General features: G+C 44.2%; 1 protein-coding gene across 17 annotated transcripts in view; it reads right to left on the bottom strand.

Moving 5' to 3' along the window:
• MYCBP2 (MYC binding protein 2) overlaps positions 1-23,091 on the bottom strand; it is a 1,769,078-nt gene that overhangs the window by 1,101,655 nt on the left and 644,332 nt on the right. For all 17 annotated transcript variants that reach the window (XM_069205243.1, XM_069205245.1, XM_069205247.1 and 14 more), the window contains 2 exons: positions 6,868-7,142; positions 5,225-5,446 (listed from right to left, as the gene is read on the bottom strand). In XM_069205243.1, coding sequence (XP_069061344.1) covers positions 5,225-5,446; positions 6,868-7,142 — 497 coding nt within the window. The remainder of the gene's footprint in view (positions 1-5,224; positions 5,447-6,867; positions 7,143-23,091) is intronic.

Below are 23,091 nucleotides of genomic sequence, written 5' to 3'. Positions count from 1 at the left end.
CAAGAAGATGGACTGCTGATCGGAAAGCCCCACAGAGACGTCAACTGACTTGGTCCCAGCCCTACCGGCCTACCTCTAGACTCAAAGAACCTGCACAGCGATGCATCCAGCGGGACCAGCGACCTCTGAGGACTCAGAGTACTGACCTGCACCTAAAGGACCAAGAACCTCCCCAGGACAGCAGCTCTGTCCAGAAACAGCAACAAAAATTGCAACAAAGAAGCAACTTTAAAGAGACTCTTACTTCCCGCCAGAAGCGTGGGTCTTCACACTCTGCACCCGAAGAACCCGGCTTGAGCTCAGGACAACCAACATCGCAGAGAGGACGCCAACGACGTGGACACCCTGAGTCGACCTCCTTGCACCCCCACAGCGACACCTGCATAGAGGATCCAGAGGCACCCCTGGTAACAAAGGAACCAGACGCCTTGACAAAGCACTAAGTGCTTTACTTACCTGTGCCTGTGAAACTAACCAAAACCTACCTCCCCCAGGGACTGTTGATTTTTGCACTGTGTCCACTTTAAAAAAAGCTATTTTCCATTTTAACCAAAACGGTCTGTACTACTGTTTTAAATCAAAGATCCATACTTACCTGTGTACCTTGCATTTTATGTACTTACCTCAAATTTGAATCTTGTGGTTCTAAAAATAAATTAAGAAAAACATATTTTTCTATATAAAAACCTATTGGCCTGGAGTTAGGTCTTTGAGTGTGTGTTCCTCATTTATTGCCTGTGTGTGTACAACAAATGCCTAACACTACCCTCTGATAAGCCTACTGCTCGACCAGACTACCACAAAATAGAGCATTAGTATTATCTAATTTTGCCACTATCAACCTCTAAGGGTAACCCTTGGACTCTGAACACTATCTCTCACTTTCAGATGGTAAATACAGAGCCAACTTCCTACAATGACTAGATGTTTTATGGTTTTTATTAACTAATAAAGTTTTTTTTTTTACATTTTACAATATACTAGGGACTTACAAGGGGGCGCCAGTATGCCAAATGTGGGGTTGTGTGTGGTCCAACCAACCACATTTAAAGGGAGAGAGCACAGTCTATGGGGTCCTGGTTAGCAGGATCCAAGTGAACACAGTCAACAACAGGCAAAAAGTGGGGGTAACCATGCCAGAAAAAGGATACTTCCCGACATCGGGGACGTAGAGACACCAGTGGCTGTCTTCTCCTCAGTCCGGGGCAGCTGGGTGCAGAGGTCTAGTGGACCGTCGGGTTTCTGTCACCAGAAGCGGGCACACTAGAAGGGAGTCCTGCAGAAAGAGGCTGCAGACATCAGAATGAAGGCAGCAGTGGGGGAGACCCACAATAGACTTTGTCTCTGGAATTTCTGGGCCCCACACTGGCCCACTTTAACTCTGGCTTGAAGGCATGGGTGCAGTCCTGAATCGGGATTTGGCAGTCCGGAGTCCTTACAGTCTCTCTTGGGGCGCCTGCAAGATGCAGGGAAGCGGCTCAGCTGTTCCACTGGAGTCCCTGGCTCTTGGGTGAATGCTGGTGGCTCTCCCGGGCTTTTAGAGGCACAAGCAGCTTCCGGATGAGGCGTCTTTGGGACGATTGCAGGTAGGCTGGCAGGGTTGCCGCAGCGTCCGCAACCAGTCTTCAGTTCTCGCTTTTGCGTCTATGGGTGTCCTTTCTTCAGGTCAGCTGAATCTAATTTTCCGGTCCCAGGGGCTACCCTATATACTGAATTTAGGGGTGTTGGGGGAGTATAGGGCAATAGCCAATGGGCTACTTGACCATGGGGTCACTGAGACCCCTTTATGACCACTTCCTGCGGTGAGTAGGTATAACCCTGTCCCACAGTTCCTAGTTCTGCCATAACCAAGATGGCAGACTCAAATTTCGTGTTCACATTAGGCAGCTTACCTTAGGGGTGGAATTGAAATGAGTAGTGGACACGCCTCTCTGACTACCTACTAATGTTCCCACCTGTCCAGGTGCCAAATGGGCCCTGGGTCAGCATCTCCTCCTCTAAGGGAAGCCAGATCTGCATACCAAAGTCAGTGAGCTCTTTGAAGCCCACTGCCTTGGAATAAAGATTTGCAGGTCATCCTCATTGCACCACTTGATTCAAGCTAGCCTGGCTGATGAAGGGTGAGCCCGAAAGCGGTCCCAGGATGCTTGTTTCCAGTCCAGAGAGGACTTGGCATGGCAGTTCGAGCTGGACTGTTCCCATGGGAAGCAGGGTCAAGACTGAATTGCATATGGCTGGATCCAAACTGCAGTGGCGTAGTAGGCAAAAAAAACAATGGATTAAACCCAGACCTCTGTGACTGTAAGTGAATGTTTCCACTATTAAGCATTCCATCCATCATCTGTTCTTTTAACCCCCGCCAGAGAAGGCTTTGTTCCTTACCGACTGAGACCGGAGGCTCTCACCCTTGCGGGGCAGAAACATGACTATTGGTGGCAGGCTGGCTACAACTAGCAAGCCAGTACACCAGAAACTGATAGGTTTTTCAAGGGGGTCTTCTAAGGTGCCCTCTGAGTGCATGTATTAAAACATGCATCACTGGAATCAGTGAGGGTTTATTAACACAAGATACCAAACATCCCTCGTGCCATTAAAGGCATCATGTAGCTGGGGAACTCTTATTGGCCAGTGTCCAGCACATGTACTTACAATGGCTTTCCTGATCACTTACTATGTCTAAGAATCGACAAAAATATAAGCAGGGGCAAAGCTGGTCTTGCGGATAATGTGACACGTGTACTATAATGCACCCTGCCCTAGGGCTTGAAGGCTTACTGTTTGGATGACGTATATATATTGCATGCAGTGTTAGTGGGCATGGCACACAGGCAGTGTGCCATGTCGTGTTTTCACTTTTTGTTACACCAAGACACGCAACCTGCAAAGGCAGTCTGCATGAGTTAGGTGAGGGATCCCTGAGGGTGGCACATTACATGCTGCAGCCCTTGGGGGCCCTCTTTGCTACAGATACCATTTACTAGGGGTGTGTGTGTTGGGGTGCGGGGGGAGGTATTAAGGTTTTGCCAACTGAGGAACAATAGTACTGTTTTAGGGAAAGAGATCTGGCATTGGGGACCTGGATAGCAGGAACCCAGTGCACTTTCAGTCAAAATTGCACCATATACGATGCAAAAGGTAGGGGTGACCACGTCAAAAGTTGCACTTTTCTACAACCTCACTTAGTTTATTAAAAACTGTACTCTTAACTGAATCATATCCGACGTGGGAGACTAATGTTTTTCATCATCAGTTATTGACAAGATTTTGGTTTAGGCTTAATTTTTATTTATTTTTTTACCACCAATTAGCTTTCCTAAGAGGTGGTCTGCTCAAGGCTCTCTGGGACCCTGTGTGATGGATAATCTATCATTCCAGACTATTGTACATTTTGTGCTGTTTTGTCCGTTTTTTTCTTGGCCTAGGAAAAGATTTTAATACCACTTTTAAAATACCTAACATATAAAAAAGTAAGCCAGCCATTCTACACCTCCAGATGCTTAATACTTGTATATTTGTAGGCAACTTCGTGAGCAGTGTAATCAAGCTCCAGAAGGCTTGGACTTAACTTTTACTGTGGACCTTGGACAGTGTTGTAATGTTTTAAATGTAGGCCGATCTTACATTATTTGTCCAATCAAGCTCTTTGTACTGCTGTTGTCATAAATATGTGTTTTATTTTTTTAATGTGTATTGTATTTAGCGTTATGGCTTGTTAAAAGTAATTCAGTGATTGTGATTTTATTTTAACTTATTTTTCGTATTAGCAAAGGTGTTTTGCTATAAATAATGAAAAGGCAAATACATGTTATATGGTCAGACAGTATCCACGATCCACATCTGTGTAACAATAGCAAGTTATACTAAGTGTTCAATCAAACTGAGAAAAATGCCTCAGCCAGGTTGCCTCTGATAAAGTTGCAAGCAAGGCACTTTAGTATTATTGCACTTCCATGTAGGAGAGCTCGCAAGACAGAGAGATTTTGTGTTTCATATATATAATCTTTCTTCTTTACAGACTGTTTTATATTAACTATGTCTTTTTATGTGAGTTTCCAATTGCACTCTTTGGAATTCTGTGGCCAACAAAAGGGCTGGCTCATGCTGCTACTGATTAAGTTGCAATGACACGCCCTTCACCGAGCTCAAATACCATTCTGAACTGAAAATCTTGGGGAAAAAGGACAACTAACCTCAGGTCCACATTTTTAGTTAGAAACTGAACACAATTTCTGTAAGCCTGTGAGCAACATTGGTTTGCTTTAGGCTACAACTCTGAAAATAAAAGATTTGACGTTCATATAAACTTGAATGCTGGGGTGTGAGGCAGTGTGCTCCCACCCCTTCTAGTATTTGGTCCATTTTTCAACTGAAAGAGAAGAAAAACTAGAAGAAGTGAAGTCAGGACATGCAGGCAAACCAGAAAGCCACAAATAAGAGTGAGAATGAAGCCAACAAATGTTGAGCAATGGGCAGGCTGCAAAGCCCTTCTTGTATACAATACCCCTCAGGAAGCGAGTCCACATGCACTGCATGCATTGTCACAGATGAGAACAAAAAAGGACAAATGGTGATGTAGTTTCAGCTTTGAGCAAGAGGGCCAAGTGAGTTGTGTGCTATGTACGATAGGGGGTAAGAGGAAAATACTTAGCTAGAATAATACAGAAGCATGAGGTAAATACTTGCCCAGAATAATAAATAAGCATGAGATAGGGTATTTTTACTCTTCCATTTAGAGTTCGGGGAGACACAAGATTAGCATAATATGAAAGTTATTTTAACTGCTAGTAATGTCACCAATTATTCGATTCAGTATATAAAGTACAACACATCATTTTCTGCAGGTGAAAATTCATTTTCCTCATTCGTGTAATTTACCCAAATATTCTGGGTAATAAAAAGACTACAATAATAAATATCATGCACTATGATGGACTTCAGTAGTCAGCAGATTACTGCAGTACACAATATGCTGTCTCGCCGTACATATCTGTCTTGAACTATAAACCGTCTCCTTCAGGATATCTCATAACATTAAAGTTCATTTCACACAGCTTGCTAAAACATATACAATCCTGCTCCAGAGTTGTGCTATTTCTCTAAAAATCAGGCAACAAGTTCTTCACTGTCCTTCCTTCAGGAAATACTTGAGGAGTTCAGACTTCTATGCATCTAGCTGCCCTTTGTAATAAAACAAATTAGTTAAAGGTTACGTAGTGCTCCTCACCTGACTGAGCTTTTCCATGTGTGCAACTAGCAAAGGGAACCGATGTGCTAAGGCAGAGTCATTCTCAGTGCTCACTTGTTTGACCATGGATCGCAGCAACACCTCTCCATCATAAGCAATGGGAAAAATGGAAGTTAACTTCACTGAAGTGTGGCACAAAGCAGACATAACGGCTGCGAGAAGTCGGCTACTCGACGTCTTGAAGTTTGCTTCCTGGATATCCTTCAAAAGCACCCAAAAAAAAAAGGTATATTATTTTAGTACAAGGTGTGTACATGCAAATATGTCACAGACAGGGCAACGCAAGCATCAGCGTTTTCATTCCAAATTTCTATTTCCATTTTTTTTTTGTTTTACTAAAAGTTACAACAAATACAGAATGGGGCTGAGACAACAGTACAATGCTGAAGGTAGATAAACTACATGTCTGTTATTTAATTGTGAGGGCTTCATCTGTACAAGCTAACATCTCATAAGATCTTAATGAGTGGGATGTGCCTAATAACTGATATAGTGCTTTGCTTTTCCACTTGTAGTTTGGGTCTGCCAGTAGCCAGTGGGACTAGTGCCTTCGTAACATTCTAGTGCAGGAAATTCACTGTACAAGTCACTTGGAGATAGACCTTTTTTTATAAATTATTTTCACTGGTTTTCGTAAAGGCAATGCCATACAGAGGACATTTTGCAATGCCAATATTTACACTTGAACCAGTTTCAAAAGGCTATTAGGCAACTAAACCACTGAAACCCAATTGTTCAAGACGACTCTTAACAAGAACTTCCCCAGGGGACTGAACACAACGAGCCGTCAGTTGCTTTCCTTGTCACTGGTAGACACCAGTTTGTCGCCGAGAACCACCACTAACTTCTCTACTAATTTGGTATTTCCTTAGGATCCGTATTCTGCTCAACAAACCAAACATGCAGTACCTGATGTAAGCCAACTGAGCCTTTCACCTCAATTAGCTCGGTTCCTCTGATTTAGCTTTCAGACAACTTTTAGTCTGCCCATCTTGCTGAGGGCATCTGGTGTGAGATGTTTTAATTTTAGGCGTTGTAAATATGTGATAAATATAAGTTAAATACATTCCTGTTTAAACTGGCTAGCTGTTTTGGCCCCGCTATATCAGCCATATTTCTCCTTTTATTCCAAAGGAAATAGAGAAATAAGGTCTGCTGTTATAAACAATAATATGGGCTACAATGAATTACACTGAGGTCTAAAGGGAAAGGGGTCTGCAGGTAAAAAACAGAACCAAAGTCCACAGGACAAAAAGCAAACTAGGGTCAGGGGAATAAGGGATCCAGAGTCAGAAGGAAAAAGAAATCTAGGCCAGCATGACAAAAGGACGAAGGGTAAGCAGGTTAAAAAGGGAATCGTGGTCTGCAGGAAAATAGACCCAAGGTCAGGAGGAAAACAGACCAAAATCAGCAGTTTACAAATTGAACAATGACAGCGGGTAAAAGAGGATTCAAGGTCAGCAAGAAAACAGGAACCATGGTCAGAAGGAAAAGAGAACAAAGGTCAGGAGTGAAAAAACAAATGTCTTCCGTTCAGTCCATATAGTGCTGTCCTGGCACTAAGGTTACTTTAATACAGCATAACGGAACAGACAAAAAAGGCACACAAAGAATGGGAATACCTGATCTAAGCAGTTGAGCAGATCACAGAGGCAAGCCCACTGCAGAGCTGGGGTTGGGTAGAAGGAGTGGAAAGAGGCTATAAAGGTGTTGTGACACTCCTGCAGAACAGCTTCAAGAAGATTCAAAGGCTGGCTGAGATAACCTTGAGGGTCGTTGTCCAATTTGACCATACACTGATCAACACCTTCAGATAATATTTTTCTTAGCAAGGTCCTTGTTTTTCCTATACATTCAGCTAGCTTGCTGGTTTCATCTACAACAGCCTTTGTAGTCACTGAAAAATATAAAATACAAAATGTGTTCGTAATGGAAAAAAATAACTAAGCCTTATGTAGACAAAATGTCTTGACATTCAAAGTCAAACACTCATTTAGACAAATTATAAATGTATTATACTTAATAAAAACAAGTTATTAAGAAACACTTTTCAACCAAGGAATATAGTTGAGGCATTGCTCAAATATAGTTGCTAATAACATTGTTTTTCAAGAGTAGTGAATAATTATAGGGTAACATGGATTTAAAGTTTTAATTGCAAAAAAAACAAACAAAAAAAAGGTCAGGCATCAACATTTTCGGTGTATTACAAAGCACTTTGATATAAGAGTGTGCAATATTGTACTGGTTGAAACTACAGGTTTACCATGACTAAAATTGTAGATCAACACAGAGATAAGCTACGATGATAGATCTCGGTCACAGGGAACGCCGTGCAATGATCTGACCACGGCTACGATGTTCCCATAAAGGTACTAGCATATTTGATTAAGATAACATATTAGGATTCCTGCAGTATTAAACTGGGATGTGATAATTAACTGCGTTCATCACACGAGATTTCCTAGACCACGATAATAGTACCGTTGAACACAGGCCGTACCTGACTTTAAGCCCTGATGAAGTCCGTGAGAGGGATCTCTCATTGGACGAAACACGTGTTGGCTGTGGAGGCTAATTGTACATGATTTCAAGGACATTTCCCTATTATGATTGAACTACTTCAAGAAATAAATTTATCCTGAACCAGAGCCTGGCGTGATTGCCTTTCACACAGAGGATTTATTACATCACCATACTCTTAAAACTTTACTCTTGTGAGTGCTCTGACAGCTGTTTGTTGTTACTGTCAGTTTCCTTTGAAACATTGGAGGAGTTAGGAAGATCCTCCTGTCATGAGCACCATGACATAAATAATCTGTGAACTCGACTGCATGGACTTACTGTGAGCGCCCGTTACCTATGTCCTTCTTCCTAGCGGCTTTTTTCTAACAGAGATAAACTAACAACGCAATATAAAGAAAAAGGTGTTCAACTCGCATTTATTGATAGTTAAGAATGATCTTACAATAAACCTCTAATTACTTTACAATTATTTGTGCTTCTGACCTTTATCTGCAACAAGATACATATGAGAACTACACAAACAAAATGTTGCTGGCCGCTAACAATTTTCACGAATGGCAGCTAGTTACTTAATCGCAAGCACACAACAATTATCTCATGTTGGCTCAGGTAGGATCTAGGAATGCAGAATTCTGTTTATTGATGAGCTTTCACACAGTTCAACTGTCTTAACATCAATACTGTTGCTCGAAGTCCTGTACTTCGTAGTAAGATATGGGTCCCGTATTCGCAAAGTAAGGCCATGCATGTCAAGCATGAAGATTAACATATTTCCCCACACACAAGAATCATCATTTGCAGGTACATATCACAGTTTTCTCCACCTTTCCAATAAGAAGTAGCCTATTTCCTACAATGGTGAGGATAGGTTCCCTAACTCCTGGGTGGTTGCCATTTTCATTCTGTGCAGTCTTCGAAGCTAAGAGTAACAAATGAGGTGTTCAAGTTTCAATTAAGCCAAAATTCGGCAATATTTGGACGCTTCACCTCCAGAGAAAAAGGGAAAGTAAGAAGGTCAAATTCCTAACAAAGGCCATCACCACCTCTTGAAGGGCAAGAGTAATAACGAACCTGAGGCACCAAGTGCTGAAAACACAAGATTTTGAGATGATTGTGCCCCAGTCAACGTCTCTGTGAATTTTTAGTTCAATGCTTGGAAAAAGAGATCTGAAGTACTAAAACAAAGATTGTTGGTAACGAGGCAAACATTGGCAAAGGCAATAGGCCTGGATTATATATTATTGAAAGTGTGTTGGTTTGTGTGGTTGTGCTGATCGCTGAGTGAGTGAATGTGAAATACAGTGAAAATGTGCACGAATGGATGTATAGCTGAGGGCAAATACAGATGAGTGAATCGATGGAAGAATGAATGGGTAAAGATATGAATGATGAGCGCATGGCCAGCTACAATCAAATTGGAAGTTAGCCTATAACCATATGGTTGCTGCTCCTTCACCGATGGAATCCCCTATTCATCAATCCATCCACCTACTCCAGCACACATCCGTTATCTGCCACCCAGTCACATAACCCCCACATTCAGTGACCCACTCATTCACACAATCGCATCATTACAAATTCACACAGCCCCAGAATACCAAGCACTTTCATTAATTAAAACAATGACATTTGGGTGTTGCCAGTGTATGCTTTCTTTCATGATATTCATCTAAAAAGTTCTGGTTGTGCAAGTCGTAAAAATCACATAAAAAAAAGCAAGAAGCCATTAGTGCTCAAACAGAAGGCGTTGCTCACTAAGGATGTTGTGTATCAAAGGAGAAATTGTCCAGTACAACACTAATCTGTGCATGGCTCCCTGGTTCCTTTTCACTGTGAACCAAATTCAACCTTTGTAATAGGCACTAACCAACATAAGCTTATTGACAATACATTTCATTCTCTACCTCCTTTTACTCTGCCAAATTAAAGACAGTACTCTAGTAAGATATGTGCAATAGAAACAGTTCAATATCACAAACTCAGGGGAGAGACTAACACGTCTGTTTAAAATATGTAACTCCAGCAGCTCTGATCAGGCTAATATAGCAGCACAATATGAGCATCTACAGCAGAACAAACGTGTTATTAAATCCTCAGAAGAGAAATATTTAATTGCCAGTTCATGCTCAGCGAAGACTAAGCTTTACGCAGGAGCAGCCCTGGAGCATTTGTAGATCATTTCTGTCTGTGTGACATTCTCTTTTATGAGGCACTCTTTTGTGATAAGTGTGTCTCGTGTTGATGCTCATTTACTCCTACCATGAATAAGTAGCAGAAGTAGTACTCTATAGGTAAAAGTTTTTTTTTTTTTTTTTAAAGAATCGAATAAAGTCTTATTTTAATATTATAGGTGGACTCGTAAAACTTGAGGCATGACTCTATACATGCTCCCCGACACCACATTTCTTCAGCGATATCACTATAAGGTGCCTTACTAAAGACAATAATAAATAGACCAACCGAGCATATACAGTAGAAACAACTCGTTAGCACATGGTGAGATAGTAGACACTCAACATCAGTCTATTCTCAAACTATTCGACCTAAGCAATTCTGCCAAGTCAAGATAGTAGCTGACCTCACAATCAGATCATGCATAGCAGTAGACACATTACTATATGCCAAGGTAAGAAGCACTAATCACCAGTGCATGCTTACGATAGAATTTAAGCAACAGACTTGAGCAGTCCTTGGGGATTTGCAAATAATTTTAAACTGTTTTGTGTCCTTGTTCATTCATGAGGTATCCTTTTGTGTAAAGTGTCCCACGTTCATGCTCATTCGTTCTTAGAATAAGTCAGTGTCAATTAAAATTATTCCCTTTTGCAGACTCGGATAACTTGAATCGCCAATCACTGAAATGTTTATTTGTTAGGCTAAAGACAGAAGGAACTATACTAACAGACCATACGCAAAAGAACCATCTGCAAAACAGACAGCTCATTACCACATGTTCAGTATATAAATACTAATTATCAGTTTATACTCAAAATATGCGACACGGGTAACCCTGATTAGGTCAAAAAAGGAGTAGACGGCAGAATCACAGCGCGTGCAACAGAACAAATCTGTTACCGCATGCTCACAGGAGAAACGCTAATCACCAGTACCCGCAAACAGAAAACTGCAACCGCCTGAGCATTCCCAGTAATTTTAAAAATAGTTGTATTACACTTTTATCAAAGAATAACATAACATGGTGAAAACCACCGTAACCCCGGGTGTTATGGCATAAGAGCGTTACAGATATCTGTGAAAAGCCCAGCCAGGAATTGGCCTGGCTCCTTGGAAGCAGGATGTCCGTTTTCACTAATTCCCAGTTAACTTTTATTCGTATTGTGAGCATGCTCTTCCATGAAGTTTCTCTTGTTTTAAACATTTTATTTGCAATTCCAACCATAATCCTCCAAGTACAGGATATAGGTGACAAATCTCCTACATATAGCTCACATGTCAGCAGTTAGTACATTGATTACAATGCATTATGACAATCCTATCCAAAGTGGCTCAGTATTTTACAGGCGAAGAATCGTATATACCATGGTATTGCACATCCAGTTTAGTAGGGTTCCTTATCCATTTTATTTTCGTCATCCTTAGTCGTCCACCACCTCCCCATGGCCCCCTCCCGGGTCCCCCCATGTGCGACAGTGGTGTCTCGAACACCTGCTCCTGGTCATTACTCTGATGTGCCGCCTTCTGCCTCCCCTGTCTCTTTACCAATTAGAACGTTTGATATGGCTCCCAGTAGTTGTTTGGGCGGAGTTGTGGCGGGGATAGTTAATTGTACATATCAGTCTGAGTGTTACAATAGGTCATATCCTGATGCCACTCAGTGTAGGTAGTGGTCCCCGATCCCACCACATAGCCACCCAGCGCTTTGCTGACAGCAAACCAATAGCAACTAGCTTCCAGACTTCCTTCCCCACATCTTTATCGTATCCTAACAAGGCCAACAGTGGTGTAGACCTGCGCCTTATGCACACTACCCGCTCCAGCTTAGCGATTACCTCTGACCAGAACATTTGGATGCCTGGGCAGACCCAGGCCATAAGCAAAAAGTCTGCCTCCCCCGCACCACATCTTGGGCACTCAGCTGAGTCTCAAAATCCACATTTCCATAGGCTGGGGGGTGTAACAAACTCTGTTAATATATTTAAAGTGGATTGATCTGTACCTCATGTTTAAGGAACTAGTACGGGTTTTTGAGCAACAGTAGTTCCATTTCTCATCACATATTGTGTTGCCTATGTCCCTCTGCCAATCTAATCTGGCCTTTAGTACCCCAGGTGTCCGTGCCTTTTGTGCGAGAGCGTATAGCCTAGTCACTCATTTCTTTTCTGATGTTTCTTATATCACCCAAGTGAGAGCAGGCAGCTCTGGGGCTCAGTGAATTCGTCTCCTAATATCTCATGAAAGGCAAGTCTAGCTCTGTAATATTGATATTCTATAAATCGGGTTTTCACCTCTATATCTGCAATACACTCTTCCCAAGTAAGCATTCTACCAATTCGGAAAAATATGCCCACTCCACTGAGACCCCAACTTCCAGAATGTCTCCATTGCACCTTTATCGTGGTTCAGCAGGAACCAAGTGCACCACTCTATCTTTGCCTGAGGGGAGTACAGTAGAGGAAGTGCCTGTCTGGCCAGTAGTTTACGCCACGCATGTACCGTGGTATCGAATCGATAACACCATGCCGTCTCTTGGGGGGGAATGAAATTGCTCTGGTAGTTGGTGGTATTGTGAAATGTCACGCTCAATATATGTATACGGGGCATCATGTGGCCCATGTATCCAACTATGCGCTATCATGCCCTGCGCGACTTCATAGTAGGGTTTGGACTAGAAATAAACCCAGAGCTCATCTCGGACCTGCACAACTTAGAGTTTTGCATCCCACTCCTTGGTTGCTTGAGGCCACACATGACAAGCTTGGAACCTAGGCACCCCAAGTAGAGGTTGTACAGGTTCAAGAGCAACATTTGCTTATGACAGAATCAACATGGTTTAAAAACTGACTTTCTGTAGGATATGTTCCAAGGAGAGAAACTCCGGGTGTGTGAAGGGCTTAGGAAAAAAGGAACATCAGTACACCGAGACAAAGCATATAACAACTCTATGACGTCCTATCCGTGTGGCATCAGAGCCAAAGTGCACCTACTGGTGAAGGAGAGGTTTTTCAACATTCCAGAGTTATCTGTTTGCAGAAAACATTACTTATCTTAGTGCACTCTAGCCAATCGGAATTTCTACCTGAGCAGAGTACATCCTACAACCTTCTAAAGGCTATTTCACATCATGGATGGCTTAGAGGGAGGCAACAGCTCATCAGCTGTTGCTGTGATCGATATGAAAAAGATATCCAACAACAATAGCTGGGTATTTACATAACCCACAGGGCCCATATGCAATTTAGGGTATACTTCTTGAAAAGGCTCAAACAGCTGTATGCTGACTCTACAGTGCAAATTCAAATGAGCACAATCATGTAAGAGAATTTGCACAGGCACCCAACAAGGGTGCGGACTGTGACGTGATTGAGCCATGAAGATGTTGGGTGGAGAGGAATCAGTGATTTAGAGAGGTTAAGAATGTAAAGAAAAACACAAACGGTAATTGAATGTGAATAACACCCTTACACCTCTCAGATCCATGTAGAGACATTGAAACTGTACTTCACTTACTTCAAAGCTTAGGTTGACTCTCAGGTCCAGATAAGAATAAAGCCAGCTAAATCCCACCTATTCCCCTCGGTAAACGGGAAGAATGAGGACACCATTGGCACCCCAAACTCAGATTTTGAATGGACTGGCAGGAGGAACAGAAAAAGGACTGCCCTGCTGCATGAAGGAGAAGGAGAAGAAAGGCTACACCAGTGTTGCTTGCACCTGTTGAACTTGGTGGCTAGCACAGGAGAAGGGACTGTGCCTGCTGTGTCCTGTTTGTGGAGGAGCCATATCCAGAGCCTAGATGAAGCAAGAGACTCCAAGGGGCAGTAGTCTGACTTCCTGTTCACAGCACAGGGACAACAGTTGAACAGGCCTGCTAGGGCATGTTTGTAGCCCAGAATGGTCAGATTGCCACCAACCACTGCAGTGCAGAACCAGAGACAAGAACCCAACGCCCAGAGCTGCACCCAAGTACGCAGGACCCGGCAGAGTCATAGGAGTGCAGCTTGGTTGCCCAGAAAACGAGTTATTACCCAGGGAAGGATTTGGCTGTGACCATGGTACCAAGCAACTGGTAGTCTAGTGGCAACTGGATTTCTGCCAGAACTGAGAGGACTTTGAGGGAAGTCGACCCTGTGGCTCAGACCACCTCAATCCCTCCATGGCCCAAGGAGTGCCTGCAGAAAGACCCTCATTGACCACATCTCAAACCACAGCATCTTTAGCATCCTGTATCCCTTGCAGAAGGGCCACTTCCATAGTAACCTACAGCAAACAATAAGGGTGCCTGGAACTGACTGAAAACTGCTTCACCTGCTGAGGTAAATATTTCTGAGGGACTAACAGGCCCCCCCTGACTGGCTCTCTGTCGGAGCTGGTCACCCAAAATAACTCCAACCTGCTGCAATACAACTAGCCGAACGTTTGTGCTCAGTTTGTGCCAAATTTGTTGAATTTGCTAATGCTTGTTTACGCTTGAGTAAAAAGTGGATACCCTTTCTACCTTGTAAAAAATATATCTCTAGATCCCTTTGGTGGATCTTTTTTGTTGTGGTGTCTAAAAATACATTACAATACAGTTTGTGTTTATAAATTAGTGTTGGAATTCTTGAGGTGGGTGTGTATTCCTTCTATTTTTCTGGTGCTATTTAAATGCTTTACCCCTGTTCTTTTGTGTAAGCTTTGCTGCTCAGAGCCACCCATGGTTGAGCTACAGGATCTAACAAACGAAATCTATTGTTCTAAAGGGGTTGGTAAGCGTATTACATGGTGAGGTGGCACAATCACATTATACAATACACCCCATTTCCTCACACAGTGCAAGGGACTGCAGGACTATGCAAGTCAGGAAAGTGTGAATGTTCCTCAGCTTCCACATTTAAGTGCCAGAAGGCTGAGAGACATTGGACACAAAGCAAGAAAAACAGCATGGATGGTCAACAAAATTGACAAAAATCAGCAATTTTCATGAAACTGGGAAAATGAAAACATTTGAGAGCTTAGTAAGGAATATTGTCCTTTTGGAGGACCGTGTATAAAATACACCAGAGTTACGTATGCAGTTTGTCAGATACGAAAAAATGAATCTGGCAGACACCCAGTGCTTAGGGCTGAAAAACTGCTGTTGACAATGAGGCTACGAAACACAAAAAGCCTAGGGTGCAAAGTAGCAATCCAGCTGTATAGAGCACTCAGAACTTGAATCAATGTTAATACTAAACACTTCAAATTTAAATGGAAGGAAAACGTGGCTAACGCACTTACAGAGTGGAATGACAGGATCAGAAGCTCCCCAATGACATTACCAAGAAATGCCAGGTTTAAATATCAATCTTATTACTTGCCCTAGACAAACCTGACTCATATGAAGCTACAGTGAATGAATGCTAGTATACCCAGCACAAGCGCCAGATGTGGTGAAAAGGATGAAACTTTCTTCAATATGGTACAATCTGGTAGACTACTGGACAGTTATTGCTGTGTATAAACACTGTGCTAGTAGACTCTTCCTGGTACCCAATGTGTGATATGCAAGAGCTGCCTAGATTGTAGTAGCAAGCACTTAACTCACTGAGCTGTTAGTCTAAGTTTTTTTTCCGCAATGCCCCTAAGAAACAGAGTACAAAGAGTACCTGGGGGCTTAAGATGTCATGCCTCCTTCGAAAACAGACTGGAGTAGCACAAAAATGGAATACCAGAATGTGGAAGTCAATATTATCAGTGATCAACTGGTTGTTTATGACATTTGAACACAGTTCAAGGCATGCAACAGACAATCCCCCTAGACAGTGGGGAATCTGTGAAAAACGAGGACTAAACTCTCGTGGTCATTCGAATGCAGCCCTCCATACAAAGAATAAATTCCACATAGCTCAGACGCATGTAATTGCTCGGCTACAGCATGGACTAATTCCATGTTATGGGGGGATTTATACAAACACTGCCTAATCTAGTGATGTTCAAAAATATGTGTTTATCCATTCTTGGTCTCCAGGGAAGAATAATGATAAATGGGGGCATTAGTGCCAATAATGTGGCAGGGAACTAAAAGACAGATCTTGCTTGTAAGGAAATGCCTCCTTGGCATGGTTGCCCCCTGACTTTTTGCCTTTGCTGATGCTATGTTTACAATTGAAAGTGTGCTGAGGCCTGCTAACCAGGCCCCAGCACCAGTGTTCTTTCCCTAACCTGTACTTTTGTATCCACAATTGGCAGACCCTGGCATCCAGATAAGTCCCTTGTAACTGGTACTTCTAGTACCAAGGGCCCTGATGCCAAGGAAGGTCTCTAAGGGCTGCAGCATGTCTTATGCCACCCTGGAGACCTCTCACTCAGCACAGACACACTGCTTGCCAGCTTGTGTGTGCTAGTGAGAACAAAACGAGTAAGTCGACATGGCACTCCCCTCAGGGTGCCATGCCAGCCTCTCACTGCCTATGCAAGTATAGGTCAGCCACCCCTCTAGCAGGCCTTACAGCCCTAAGGCAGGGTGCACTATACCATAGGTGAGGGTACCAGTGCATGAGCATGGTGCCCCTACAGTGTCTAAACAAAACCTTAGACATTGTAAGTGCAGGGTAGCCATAAGAGTATATGGTCTGGGAGTCTGTTTTGCACGAACTCCACAGCACCATAATGGCTACACTGAAAACTGAGAAGTTTGGTATCAAACTTCTCAGCACAATAAATGCACACTGATGCCAGTGTACATTTTATTGCAAAATACACCCCAGAGGGCACCTTAGAGGTGCCCCCTGAAACTTAACCGACTGTCTGTGTAGGCTGACTAGTTCCAGCAGCCTGCCACACTAGAGACATGTTGCTGGCCCCATGGGGAGAGTGCCTTTGTCACTCTGAGGCCAGTAACAAAGCCTGCACTGGGTGGAGATGCTAACACCTCCCCCAGGCAGGAGCTGTAACACCTGGCGGTGAGCCTCAAAGGCTCACCCCTTTGTCACCGCACCGCAGGACACTCCAGCTAGTGGAGTGGCCCGCCCCCTCCGGCCCCGGCCCCCACTTTTGGCGGCAAGGCCGGAGAAAATAATGAGAATAACAAGGAGGAGTCACTGGCCAGTCAGGACAGCCCCTAAGGTGTCCTGAGCTGAGGTGACTCTAACTTTTAGAAATCCTCCATCTTGCAGATGGAGGATTCCCCCAATAGGGTTAGGATTGTGACCCCCTCCCCTTGGGAGGAGGCACAAAGAGGGTGTACCCACCCTCAGGGCTAGTAGCCATTGGCTACTAACCCCCCAGACCTAAACACGCCCTTAAATTTAGTATTTAAGGGCTACCCTGAACCCTAGAAAATTAGATTCCTGCAACAACAAGAAGAAGGACTGCCTAGCTGAAAACCCCTGCAGAGGAAGACCAGAAGACAACAACTGCCTTGGCTCCAGAAACTCACCGGCCTGTCTCCTGCCTTCCAAAGAACTCTGCTCCAGCGACGCCTTCCAAAGGGACCAGCGACCTCTGAATCCTCTGAGGACTGCCCTGCTTCGACGACGACAAGAAACTCCTGAGGACAGCGGACCTGCTCCAAAAAGACTGCAACTTTATCCAAAGAAGCAGCTTTAAAGAACCCTGCAATCTCCCCGCAAGAAGCGTGAGACTTGCAACACTGCACCCGGCGACCCCGACTCGGCTGGTGGAGAACCAACACCTCAGGGAGGACCCCCGGACTACTCTACGACGGAGTACCAAAGCCTGTCCCCCCTGAGCCCCCACAGCGCCGCCTGCAGAGGGAATCCCGAGGCTTCCCCTGACCGCGACTCTCTGAAACCTAAGTCCCGACGCCTGGAAAAGACCCTGCTCCCGCAGCCCCCAGAACCTGAAGGACCGGACTTTCACTGCAGAAGTGACCCCCAGGAGTCCCTCTCCCTTGCCCAAGTGGAGGTTTCCCCGAGGAAGCCCCCCCTTGCCTGCCTGCAGCGCTGAAGAGATCCCTTGATCTCTCATTGACTTCCATTGCGAACCCGACGCTTGTTCTAACACTGCACCCGGCCGCCCCCGCGCCGCTGAGGGTGAAATTTCTGTGTGGGCTTGTGTCCCCCCCGGTGCCCTACAAAACCCCCCTGGTCTGCCCTCCGAAGACGCGGGTACTTACCTGCTGGCAGACTGGAACCGGGGCACCCCCTTCTCTCCATCGAAGCCTATGCGTTTTGGGCACCACTTTGAACTCCGCACCTGACCGGCCCTGAGCTGCTGGTGTGGTAACTTTGGGGTTGCTCTGAACCCCCAACGGTGGCCTACCTTGGACCAAGAACTGAACCCTGTAAGTGTCTTACTTACCTGGTAAAACTAACAAAAACTTACCTCCCCCAGGAACTGTGAAAATTGCACTAAGTGTCCACTTTTAAAATAGCTATTTGTGAATAACTTGAAAAGTATACATGCAATTGAAATGATTCAAAGTTCCTAATGTACTTACCTGCAATACCTTTCAAACAAGATATTACATGTTAAATTTGAACCTGTGGTTCTTAAAATAAACTAAGAAAAGATATTTTTCTATACAAAACCTATTGGCTGGATTTGTCTCTGAGTGTGTGTACCTCATTTATTGTCTATGTGTATGTACAACAAATGCTTAACACTACTCCTTGGATAAGCCTACTGCTCGACCACACTACCACAAAATAGAGCATTAGTATTATCTCTTTTTACCACTATTTTACCTCTAAGGGGAACCCTTGGACTCTGTGCATGCTATTCCGTACTTTGAAATAGCACATACAGAGCCAACTTCCTACATTGGTGGATCAGCGGTGGGGTACAAGACTTTGCATTTGCTGGACTACTCAGCCAATACCTGATCACACGACAAATTCCAAAATTGTCATTAGAAATTGATTTTTGCAATTTGAAAAGTTTTCTAAATTCTTTAAAGTCCTGCTAGGGCCTTGTGTTAGTCCCTGTTAGCATTTCTTTTAGAGTTTAAAAGTTTGTTAAAAGTTTGAATTAGAACCTAGAACTAGTTTTAGATTCTTAAAAAGTATTCCAACTTTTAGAAGCATAATGTCTAGTGCAGAGATGAATGTGGTGGAACGACACACCACACCTTACCTCCATCTTAAGATGAGGGAGCTAAGGTCACTCTGTAAAATAAAGAAAATAGTAATGGGCCCCAGACCTTCCAAACTACAGCTCCAGGAGCTGTTGGCAGAGTTTGAAAAGGCCAACCCCTCTGAGGATGGCAACACAGAGGATGAAGATAGTGACTTGGAGGAAAATTCCCCCCTACCAGTCCTATTTAGGGAGAACAGGGCCTCTCAAGCCCTGACTCCACAAATAATAGTCAGAGATGCTGGTTCCCTCACAGGAGGGGCCAACAACTCTGAAATCACTGAGGATAACTCCAGTGAAGAGGACATCCAGCTAGCCAGGATGGCCAAAAGATTGGCTTTGGAAAGACAGATCCTAGCCATAGAAAGGGAAAGGCAAGAGATGGGCCTAGGACCCATCAATGGTGGCAGCAACATAAATAGGGTCAGAGATTCTCCTGACATGTTGAAAATCCCCAAAGGGATTGTAACTAAATATGAAGATGGTGATGACATCACCAAATGGTTCACAGCTTTTGAGAGGGCTTGCGTAACCAGAAAAGTGAACAGATCTCACTGGGGTGCTCTCCTTTGGGAAATGTTCACAGGAAAGTGTAGGGATAGACTCCTCACACTCTCTGGAAAAGATGCAGAATCTTATGACCTCATGAAGGGTACCCTGATTGAGGGCTTTGGATTCTCCACTGAGGAGTATAGGATTAGATTCAGGGGGGCTCAAAAATCCTCGAGCCAGACCTGGGTTGACTTTGTAGACTACTCAGTAAAAACACTAGATGGTTGGATTCAAGGCAGTGGTGTAAGTAATTATGATGGGCTGTACAATTTATTTGTGAAAGAACACCTGTTAAGTAATTGTTTCAATGATAAACTGCATCAGCATCTGGTAGACCTAGGACCAATTTCTCCCCAAGAATTGGGAAAGAAGGCGGACCATTGGGTCAAGACAAGGGTGTCCAAAACTTCCACAGGGGGTGACCAAAAGAAAGGGGTCACAAAACCTCCCCAGGGGAAAGGTGGTGAGACAGCCAAAAATAAAAATAGTAAAGAGTCTTCTACAGGCCCCCAAAAACCTGCACAGGAGGGTGGGCCCAGAGCCTCTTCACAAAACAATCCTGGGTACAAGGGTAAAAACTTTGATCCCAAAAAGGCCTGGTGTCGTAGCTGTAATCAGCCTGGACACCAAACTGGAGACAAGGCCTGTCCCAAGAAAGGTTCCACTCCAAACTCCAATCCAGGTAACACTGGAATGGCTAGTCTCCAAGTGGGATCAACAGTGTGCCCAGAGCAAATCAGGGTCCACACTGAAGCTACTCTAGTCTCTGAGGGTGGGGTGGATTTAGCCACACTAGCTGCCTGGCCGCCTAACATGCAAAAATACAGGCAGCAGCTCTTTATTAATGGGACAAGTGTAGAGGGCCTGAGGGATACAGGTGCCAGTGTCACCATGGTGACAGAGAAACTGGTTTCCCCTGGCCAATACCTGACTGGAAAAACCTATACAGTCACCAACGCTGACAATCAGACTAAAGCACATCCCATGGCAATGGTAACTTTAGAATGGGGAGGGGTCAATGGCCTGAAACAGGTGGTGGTCTCCTCAAACATCCCAGTAGACTGTCTGCTTGGAAATGACCTGGAGTCCTCAGCATGGGCTGAGGTAGAACTAAAAACCCATGCAGCCATGCTGGGTATCCCTGAACTGGTGTGTGTAAAAACAAGAGCACAATGCAAGGCACAGGGTGAAAAAGTAGAGCTGGAGTCTGGAAGAAAGGCCCAGCCTACCAAGAGAAAAGGAAAGTCAGTTGGGAAACCAACTGCAACACAGTCAGAAAAAGAGAACCTCTCTTCTCAGGAAGAAGTTCTGCCCTCTGAGGGAACTGAGCCTTTGGAGCTTGAACCTTATCAGGTTGAGCTCTTAGGCCCAGGGGGACCCTCAAGGGAGGAGCTGTGTAAGGGACAAGAAACCTGTCCCTCTCTTGAAGGCCTTAGGCAGCAAGCTGCTGAAGAGTCCAAGGGCAAGAAAAATGGAACACATAGGGTCTATTGGGAAGATGGACTCCTGTACACTGAGGCCAGAGACCCCAAACCTGGTGCCACTAGGAGAGTGGTAGTGCCTCAGTCGTTCAGAGAGTTTATTCTGACCTTAGCCCATGATATTCCCCTTGCTGGGCATTTGGGACAAACCAAGACGTGGGAGAGGTTAGTCAACCACTTCTACTGGCCCAATATGTCCCACAAGGTTAAGGAGTTTTGCCTCTCCTGCCCCACCTGTCAAGCCAGTGGTAAGACAGGTGGGCACCCAAAGGCCCCCCTCATTCCACTTCCAGTGGTGGGGGTCCCCTTTGAAAGAGTGGGTGTGGACATAGTTGGTCCACTAGAACCTCCCACAGCCTCAGGAATGAAAATGTCACTTACCCAGTGTACATCTGTTCATGGCATCAGTCGCAGTAGATTCGCATGTTCTGCAATAGCTCGCCCTCTGGTGTTGGGCCGGAGTGTTACAAGTTGTTTTTCTTCGAAGAAGTCTTTCGAGTCACGGGACCGAGTGACTCCTCCTTTTGTTTCCATTGCGCATGGGCGTCGACTCCATCTTCGATTGTTTTTCCCCGCAGAGGGTGAGGTAGGAGTTGAATTGTAGTAATAGTGCCCATGCAATGGAGTGACTAAGTATGCACCTATTTAAGGTTGAGATGATACATATATAAATAATTGAAGGTAACTTCCAAACTGCTACAGGCTCCCGGGGAGGCGGGTGGGCACATGCGAATCTACTGCGACTGATGCCACGAACAGATGTACACTGGGTAAGTGACATTTTCAGTTCGATGGCATCTGTCGCTGTAGATACGCATGTTCTGCATAGACTAGTAAGCAGTTATTTCCCCAAAAAGCGGTGGATCAGCCTGTAGGAGTGGAAGTAGTCTGAAATAATGTTCTTAATACGGCTTGACCTACTGTGGCTTGTTGTGCGGATAACACGTCTACACAGTAGTGCTTGGTGAATGTGTGAGGCGTAGACCATGTGGCTGCCTTACATATTTCTTGCATTGGGATGTTTCCTAGAAAGGCCATGGTAGCACCTTTCTTTCTGGTTGAGTGTGCCCTTGGTGTAATGGGCAGCTGTCGTTTAGCTTTAAGGTAGCAGATTTGGATGCATTTAACTATCCATCTGGCTATACCTTGTTTTGAAATTGGGTTTCCTGCATGAGGTTTTTGAAATGCAATAAAGAGTTGTTTAGTCTTTCTGATGTTTTTTGTTCTGTCAATGTAATACATCAATGCTCTTTTGACATCTAATGTATGTAGTGCCCTTTCAGCTACGGTATCTGGCTGTGGAAAGAACACTGGAAGTTCCACTGTTTGATTTAGATGGAACGGAGATATAACCTTTGGCAAAAATTTAGGATTGGTCCTTAGGACGACTTTATTTTTGTGTAGTTGTATAAAAGGTTCCTGTATTGTAAACGCCTGAATCTCGCTTACTCTTCTTAGGGAAGTAATGGCGATGAGAAATGCCACCTTCCAGGTTAGGAACTGTATGTTGCAGGAGTGCATGGGTTCAAAAGGTGGACCCATAAGTCTAGTTAGGACAACATTTAGGTTCCATGAAGGAACAGGTGGTGTTCTTGGTGGTATAATTCTCCTAAGGCCCTCCATGAATGCTTTAATGACTGGTATCTTATATAGGGAAGTTGAATAGGTAGTCTGCAGGTATGCAGATATTGCTGCAATGTGTATTTTAATGGAAGAGAAAGCTAGGTTAGATTTTTGTAAGTGAAGCAAGTAACCCACTACATGTTCTGGAGTTGTGTGTAATGGTTGTATTTGATTAATATGGCAGTAGCAAACAAACCTCTTCCATTTACTTGCATAGCAGTGCCTGGTGGATGGCCTTCTGGCTTGTTTTATGACTTCCATACATTCTTGGGTAAGTTGTAAGTGCCCGAATTCTAGGATTTCAGGAGCCAGATTGCTAGATTCAGCGATGCTGGATTTGGGTGTCTGATCTTTTGGTTGTGCTGTGTCAATAGATCTGGCCTGTTGGGCAATTTGATGCAGGGTACCACTGATAGGTCTAGCAGCGTT

Source organism: Pleurodeles waltl, chromosome 8, assembly GCF_031143425.1.
Source record: "Pleurodeles waltl isolate 20211129_DDA chromosome 8, aPleWal1.hap1.20221129, whole genome shotgun sequence".
NCBI classification, from domain to species: domain Eukaryota; kingdom Metazoa; phylum Chordata; class Amphibia; order Caudata; family Salamandridae; genus Pleurodeles; species Pleurodeles waltl.
The sequence above is the reverse complement of the archived record's forward strand: the minus strand, read 5'-3'. Positions and strand labels throughout refer to the sequence as shown.